This window comes from Mus caroli, chromosome 9 (genome assembly GCF_900094665.2).
Source record: "Mus caroli chromosome 9, CAROLI_EIJ_v1.1, whole genome shotgun sequence".
NCBI classification, from domain to species: Eukaryota; Metazoa; Chordata; class Mammalia; order Rodentia; family Muridae; genus Mus; species Mus caroli.
The window spans coordinates 45324971-45333119 of NC_034578.1; the positions used below are offsets into that span (position 1 = coordinate 45324971).

Consider the following 8149-nt stretch of genomic DNA (forward strand, 5'->3'; position numbering starts at 1 on the left):
CTTGGCTACTTACCTAAGGGAACAGGTTAGTTTTGGTCTATAAGCACAACACGGAGACTGCCTGGCACATATTCTCTAGCTAACAGAGACTAGGGACCCCCCTACACACCCCTGTGTGCTTACCTGAATGTCTTGTACGTGGTGGAGAGTGGTCTATCCCAGAGCTCGTTAGCTGGGTAATGATGAGCCCAAATCTTTACCTAGCTCCTCCCTCCACTCTCATGGGTAAAGCAAACGAAATTTAAGTTTACTCCCTGTTCGAAACACACAGTTTAGTTCATCAGCTGCTTCTGAGTAATTTAAGCCTGAGCCACACTACTTAAACACCTGTACCCAACAACTGTGTGATAAAGAGCAGAGGGTGCCAAAAGGGTTGCATTTCAATAGAACTAGCTTTATTTATTATTCAAATAAAAGGAACGGCCTATGAGCAAGTGCAGATATGGACTGAGGGGGCGGGTGTGGCCTGAAGCTAACAAAGGAGCCGCGGTCAGAACAGAAACAGCAGATTAGAAGAATCGGAGGAGTGAGGTCTTGTCTGCTTGAGGAGTATGAAGAGGCAAAGTTAACTGGAAAAAAGAATTTTTTTTTTCTTTAGAAAAGGTGCTGTGCCAAGCCATCAGCAGCAGGAGAGAGAGAGACGCTAACGTGGCTGCTGAGAGCCAGGCTCTGCGGCTTGAGAACCGGCATCAACTCCCAGGCTTCTCACTCTCTCCATTTTCTATAATTTTCCTCTTCTTTTCGTCTGTCTTTTTCTTGAAGATGTTATTTCGGTAAAACTGAAGCTCTTTGATGCTTTCACTAATGTCATCCAGTGCCCTACAAGCAAACACACCACACTGAAAAGAAAAAAAAAAAAAAAATACCCCAAACCCCAGAGATGGAAAACCGTGACCTGCGGGAGCCAGGCAGTGGCCACGAGCCGGTGCGGGGCGGGGCAGGGCGGATGCTGCTTTGTTTTATCATTTAGAAGTAGATCAGAAATCCCCACACCGCTCCAGAGGACTGTGGCGCATGTCTCGGGTGGAGGGGACCGGTTAGCCACTCCCTCTCGAATGTCCTCTGCAAAGCATTTACTAACTTAACACGGTTCTTGTGAATTCCTAAGAAGAGCCTGAACTACACATACACTATTTCTGCAATGCAGCCAAGCACATTCATGGAACACTTCCCAGCAGCAGCCCAAGACCCGAAGTCTGGGAACCACTATGCAATAGTTAGGGGCGCCCCCAAGCAGAATCCACCTACATACCCACCACAGCTCCTGACTCAGTCATCCTAATGAACGCCAATTATCCAGATCATACAGTCGCTAGCCATAAAGGAGGCCCTGCCTCCTCTCTTGTGGTAATCTGTGCTAGGACCAGTGGCAGCCTGCCTCCACCTAACAGCCTTTCTTCTCAGACAATGTTGTTTCTCAGCCGTTGAAGCCTGAGAAATCAGGTAACCGTGACTATTAAAATGGCGCGCAAGCGAGTCAGTCCACAGTGGTGGGCTAAGGGCCTCTTCAAGAGAATTCACTGCACAAACATCAGTGCTGGAGTTTTATGGCATTCACTTCTGTGACTAAGGCAGTAACCCACTTTCTTCCTAAGTCCTGTGTGTGTGTGTGTGTGTGTGTGTGTGTGTGTGTGTATCTAGCAGAGGACTAAAACTCAAAAATACAGCTCCCTACCCCTAGCTGAAGAGTTATTGGCAAGTGATGGCTGCCAGAGGAGGGGGTCAATTTTCTTCAATGCCAGGGCCACCCATATTCTGGTGGATGACCCCACATCCATGCGTGACTCAGTAGGTTAAACAACAACAAAAGGAAGTTAGGTGTGGTGGTGTACACCTTTAATCCCAGCACTCCAGAGTCTGAAGCAAGCAGAGCTCTTGAGTTTGAGGGCAGCCTGGTCTAAATGGTTCTAAATATTCTAAAACAGCCAGAACTACACAGAGACCTAGTCTCAACCCACCCATACCCCCACAAAAAAAGAAAAGAAACAAAATAGACATAAGGTAAGAGGGGGACACTTAAAGAATGTCTTAAGGAAGGGGGTGTAGTGATGGGAAGGGGGGAGCTGCGGTTGATATGACCAAGATAGATTGGAAATATGCATGATATTGTCAAAGAATGAATGTGAAATATTATTTGGAGACGTAATTTCACATGTATGTATGTATGTATGTATGCATGCATGCACATGTAGGAGAGAGGACAACCGAGGGCCTCACCCTCAGGAATGCCATCCAATTCTTGAGACAAGGGTCTCTCATTGGCCTGGAGCCCCCCCAACTAGACTAGAGTGGCAGACCACGGGACCCTAGGGGCCCTTCTCTGTCCCCGCAACACTGAGAACAGAGCACACACCACCTCGCCCAGCACTGTGACATGGGTTCTGGGGACTGAGCCTAGGCCTAAGTGCTTATGACTGTGAGGCAGGTGCTTCCCCAACAATACATCTCTTACCACACAACACTGAGCTCTGAAACAGACCAGACATCTCAAGGTGCTTTCAGAACCCAATGGGCATTAGCCTGGGCCTAATCTTGACATAAGTTTATGTACAGTTATGAGTTATGCCTTCTTGTGTGAGTAGCCACACTTCTTTGAAGAAATGTCTACCTGTTATATTACAGAGGCAAGTCTTCTTCAAACCTACTTAGGGATAGAAGGATGGGAAACTGTAGGTGGCTATCAGCTTCCTAAACTGAAGCTGGTGAGATGGATCAGCGGGGAAAGATACTTCTGCCAAGCTTGACAGCCTGAGTTCAACCACCAGGCCTGACTCCTGCAAGCTGTCCTCTGTATCTTCACACATGTATCTTCCACATACACATAAACACACACACATAAGAAAATCAATAAAATCGGGAAAAGTCAAAACTCCCAAACCTTCTTGTTTCTGATACAGTGTCTTAGAGCTGGATTGGTATGCTATCATTTGGGTATACCCCTGTAAACACACTGGTCTTTCTGTGATGCCTCAAACTGTACACTACAGAGTATCGTCTAAGCAGATCTGTATTCAGTGTTATCAACTAAGGGAATCAGGAAACCAAATGCTTCCCTCAGACTGTCCTTACCAGTCAGCCGTTCTTCCTAAGTGGCTGCAAATTTCACAAGAAACGATATATGCCTGGGGCTGCAAGCACAGACACGCCAGAAAAGCAAAAGTATCCAGGTCGGAGAAGAGCTTCTTACACTGTTCTAACATCAGATGGCCACCCTTGTCTGCGTGTCCTCTGGGAGAAGGGGACCAACGGTGCCAGTTTCCACAAAGGACACAAATTGTCTCATCTTATTTCCAAACCAAGTTTTAAGAAAGTAACAAGACTATATGACAAAAAATAAAACAACAAAAACCAAAAAGTCAAAGACTGAGAACAAGAAGCCCGACCAGCAAGCTCGGGACTCGGTGTGACGAAGTTTTCCTTCGCCGGGCGGTGGTGGCGCACACCTTTAATCCCAGCACTCGGGAGGCAGAGGCAGGCGGATTTCTGAGTTCTAGGCCAGCCTGGTCTACAGAGTGAGTTCCAGGACAGCCAGGGCTACACAGAGAAACCCTGTCTGGAAAAAAACAAAAATAAATAAAGAAATGAAAAAGAACGTTTTCCTTCTTCCACTACTCAGACTTATCCTTTGCCCAGTAAGGAAGAATGGAGTAGAGCGGTTCTTGTTTAGAGGTTGGAACTGGGGTTGAGCGTGTGTCGCCCTGGCAGACCCTTGGTAGGTCCCGATCTTACCTGTGAGAAGCAGCCTTCTTCGGTGCAAATTCATAATCTTCTGGGTACCAGCGTCTATACACAGTAAAAATTATCAACTCTCAAAGGCGGCCATCTCAAGCGCACTAAGCAGTCACCTTCAAGCCATCTGTCTACGGGTTTCTCTGTGTTTGAGACGGAGTCCCAGGGAGCTCAGGCTGGCCTCCAGACCCTCGAGCTCCATCTCGCCCGGTTTAGGAGGGGCAGGGAATCGACTACACACTAAGCAAGCACTCAACCAACTGAGCTACATTCCCCAGCCTCTTCCGAGGGATTCACAATGGAGAAAGGCGTTCCCTCTCTTCACCCGAGATACTCTCTTTATCAAGCTTGTCAATGTAGAGGACTCCTAAGACTCTAACGCCAACCCAGCCCTCGCCACAATTTCTGTCCTACATATCTAACTACTGGGCATCCCCACCCGACCCACGAGACACTTCTAAGTTACTATACATAGGACCACACATCCTCCACTCCCATCCATGGGTGTGGCTCTTAGTCTCCGCCTCTCCTTTTCTTTGGAACAGTCAGTCCCACCATCTACCAGCTGGAAAGAAACACTAACCCTGTCTAATGCTTCTCTTTCGTCCCTCATCCAAGCATCGGACAGAACTTCTTGCATGCTAGGCACACCTGTGCCTATGTGCTCTCTGCCAGCACCCCTGTGCCTGTGTTGTCTTAGCTTTCAATTCCCGAGCACCCTCCCATCTCTGCTTGCATTCAGGAATGCTCGTTCCTCATTCAAACCTCTAAATCTCATTCGAAAGGCTGTGTGCCAGATAAAGCTTTCTGACTCCCCGTGCTGCTGCAGCCCATAAGCTCCTCCTGGCCCCCTCATATTCTGCATAAGCGCTCCCATTAGGCGGTTTATTTTTAAGGTGTTTTTTACACTTCTGTCAACTCACTAGACCCTGAGCTACTCAAAGAGTTTTCCACCTCTGTGTTCTCAATGGGCAGGCCAACGCATACACTCTCTGCTTTAACGAAATCTGAGTGGAAGACTTGTGACGTTTCTCCCAAGCCTCGCCACTCAGAATACATTCGGGCTCCTGGAAAAGAGACTGGAATGAGGAAGACAAACACCCACTCAGTGCCCTCTATTCTAGCTGATTATTTTCTACAAGTTCTCCATTAAGAGACGCTACACGAGGTAATGTAACAGATCCTAAATGCAGCCCTTACCTGCACAGCTCTTTAACAGTGCTCACATCAATTATCCTATAGTGAAGATGTTTCATGAACTGGGGCATGTGTTTGTCAAGAAACTTCTTATCTGCATGAACTGAGTTCCCTAGAAAGACAGGAAGCATACCACGTCTGCACATTTCTAACAGTGTACAGAATGATACAGACATTCATAGATCATACTGGAAATGGAAGTTAACCGTTCCTAAAAAGCATCTCTGGATGTCTCCATCGAGTCTGAGTACCTCAGGGTAGTTACAAATCCAGAGTCCCCAGCAGGTCCTCAGTCTAGTTCACAAGAAACTCGAAAGCGGCCTCTCGTGGGCGGATGAGTGTCTAGCACTCCATATACTTAAAAGCGTTTAAGTCTGTTACTTTTCAAGTTCCTACCAGATGTGCAAACTTGTTCCCAGTGTCACAAAATCCACACTACTAACACTAAAAATTTAACTGAACCATATAGTAGATAAACCTTTATTTTACATTCCAATATTTTTGACAAGTCATATCCACATTCATGCTTTCATACAGTAATTTCTATTTTAAACACTGGATTTTTAAATGAGAACTTTAAAATAGACATCAGCCGCATCAGCTAAGGAAAAAAAATTTATACAATATATGTTATGTGTAATGCCAAAACTTTTCCTTGTCTTTAAAATGTTAGTTGCCACGTTAATTTACATATAGAAATGTAAACACACACACCCAACAGAACATTACCCTCCCTCTGACAATGTCAACCCTTTAAAAATCCTACTATAGTAGATCTGGTCACTTTAAAAAATCAGCGTTACAAAAAAAGACAGGTGAATGACTTTAGACTAACCAACCAGAGACAAAATAACCGAATAAAATAGATATGAGCAACGACTAACTTTGGGTTCAAAAACAGACACTTGAGGGTGCTTCAAATGTGGGTTGGGAACCACAGGTATTCTTAAATGGGGTTATTTCCAATGCAGTAATAATACTGTGTTATGTAAGAAAACGTCCTTACTCTTAGGAGCTGTTTGAGGGGGACATTAGGAAGGAGTATGGCAAAACTAGCAATTTGTTTTCAAATGTCCAAAAGCAGCCAGAAAAATATAAGGGGAATCCAAGGCGGCAGAGATTAATGATGACCAAATTCAACCTTCCTGTGCATCTGGAGTTTTTTTTTCCATAATAAAAACATATGGGGGGCGGGGGGTGGGGGGCGTGCTACTGAGTTCATGTGTGTTTCTCAGATCGAGTTCCAAGCCATTGCACCGATATACAAAAGTGCACGAGCACTCCGAATCAGGTGAGTGGAAGGCAAGGCCTCAGCTGGTCTCTCTGGGACTTGAGTTACTCGAACCACTACTATAGAAGACTATCTACGCGATAAGACATAGGATTGGATTTTACCTGCAAGTGGACAGAGCCCCGGAGGAGTCTGCTGTCGTACAAAGGACAGAAATTCATACTCTGCCTGCTGCAGTGTAACTGTACTCTCCTTCACTGCCTTGGTGAGACCAGACTGCAAGAGAGAATCCCCAGCCCCCCCATCACAAACACATGAAGTCAGTTTGCAAAGGTATCCAGAAAAATGAAACTTCACTTCTAAAACGGGTAACTGTGAACCACAGCTGGACCCGCTCTTGGGGGCTCAAGTTTGAACTGAAACTGCCATCTTTTACACCAATTTCGTGCCTTAAAGAAGCTGAACCGAATTAAGTTATGTTCCTGATGTGTTAATATCACTTCCACGGTCAGAAAAGATGGCTCTCAGAGTCCAAGGATAGAACCTCTGGGAAGAAACAGCTCCCAACAGGAGAGCGGTAGTCCCCCTTCTCTGCGGGTCGAGGTCTAACCTTATCCAAAAGACTGACTTGAGTAACACTCAAAACTCCACAATGCGTTCGCGACAGACTGAATGTAGAAGAGAGAAAAAAAAGAGGGTATTCAGGAGGAGGTAATCTCGAGAGGTCCCAGAGTGAAAAGTGAAAAAGCAAGCAGCCGCCCGGGCTTGCCTAAGCCACCGTCCTCTAACCCTTTCATAACACCGTCCGCCAAGGGCACAGCCGTCAGATGTGGGGAGCGACAAGCTTGTGACCGATCCCCCAAGCAGCAATCCTGGCATTTGGTAATGTTACCTTCCCGTGATGCTCCTTGCACCAGTCTGACATGCTGTCCAGCAACTCGTCCGGCTGTTTGATAATCAGGTTGGGACCCTGTAGGTGGGGAGAGCCATTAGTCATCATGAACCAACAGAAGCTCGCTCTCGGCACGGCGATGCCCACCTTCCATCACTGCACTTGAGAAGCTGAGTCGGGGTGAATACGGATCTCTTTGAATTTGAGGCCAGTCTGGTCTACATAGCAAGTTCCAAGCCAGCCAGAGCTCCAAAGTGAGACCCTGTCTCAGAAGAATCAACAGAAACAACCCTACTTTCAACTTGTGTTGATTTATGAGTGTACTGGGAGAGGGGCCTCTGTACACGTGCATGTGAGCTCAGAGGACAACCTTCCTCTGTGGTGTTCCTCCTCAGGAGCCGTCCACCTGGGGACTCGGGCGTGCCAATTACGCTGGCTAGCAAGCCCCCAAAGAGTGGCCTATTTCCACTGCCCTGGGACTTAGGTTGCAGATGCACACTGCCAGGCTGGCTTCTCATGTCGGTGTGATCTAACTCGGTCGGGGTTCTCTGCTTACAACAGCAAGCACTGTACTGACTTACGCCACCACCTAGACATGTTTGTTGTTTTTAATACCCATTTACATTTGCACACAAAACACGAAGAAAATACAGACACTCTGAAGAAGGCTGTGGAGGAGGAGGACCAAATAAACACAACAGGCTGCTATATGTGCACTGTGGATACACTTACCCTGTTATTTTCAGTAGTTTTATATATTAAAAGGAAATGGTTTTTACAGAAATAACTAGTAATACCTAAAGAAAAATGGTCCTTGAATTTTCAGTTCAATTTATTTCTTTCTTTAAATTTAAAAAGAAAAAACTTTTTATTTTTAGTTATGTGTATTCTTGTCTGCCTGTGTACATGCATGCTGGTGTCCTTGGAAGCCACGGAGCACAGATGGATGGAGTTACAGACAGCCGAGGAGCTGCCCAACATGGGTGCTGGGAACTGAACTCTGGTCCCCTGTAAGAGCAGTGTGCTACTTAACTACTGAGCCATCTCTCTAGCCCTTACATTTTATCTGTGTTCTCTCTCTCTCTCTCTCTCTCTCTCTC

The 8149-nt window shown here is 46.2% G+C and overlaps 1 protein-coding gene across 1 annotated transcript in view; it reads right to left on the reverse strand.

Annotated features, from left to right (window-relative positions):
• Positions 1 to 373: 373 nt before the first annotated feature.
• Rexo2 (RNA exonuclease 2) overlaps positions 374 to 8149 on the reverse strand; it is a 12132-nt gene continuing 4356 nt past the window's right edge. The window contains exons 3-7 of the mRNA XM_021171786.2: positions 7050 to 7127; positions 6322 to 6433; positions 4930 to 5038; positions 3730 to 3783; positions 374 to 819 (exon numbers count right to left, since the gene is read on the reverse strand). Coding sequence (XP_021027445.1) covers positions 690 to 819; positions 3730 to 3783; positions 4930 to 5038; positions 6322 to 6433; positions 7050 to 7127 — 483 coding nt within the window. The 3' untranslated portion in view covers positions 374 to 689. The remainder of the gene's footprint in view (positions 820 to 3729; positions 3784 to 4929; positions 5039 to 6321; positions 6434 to 7049; positions 7128 to 8149) is intronic.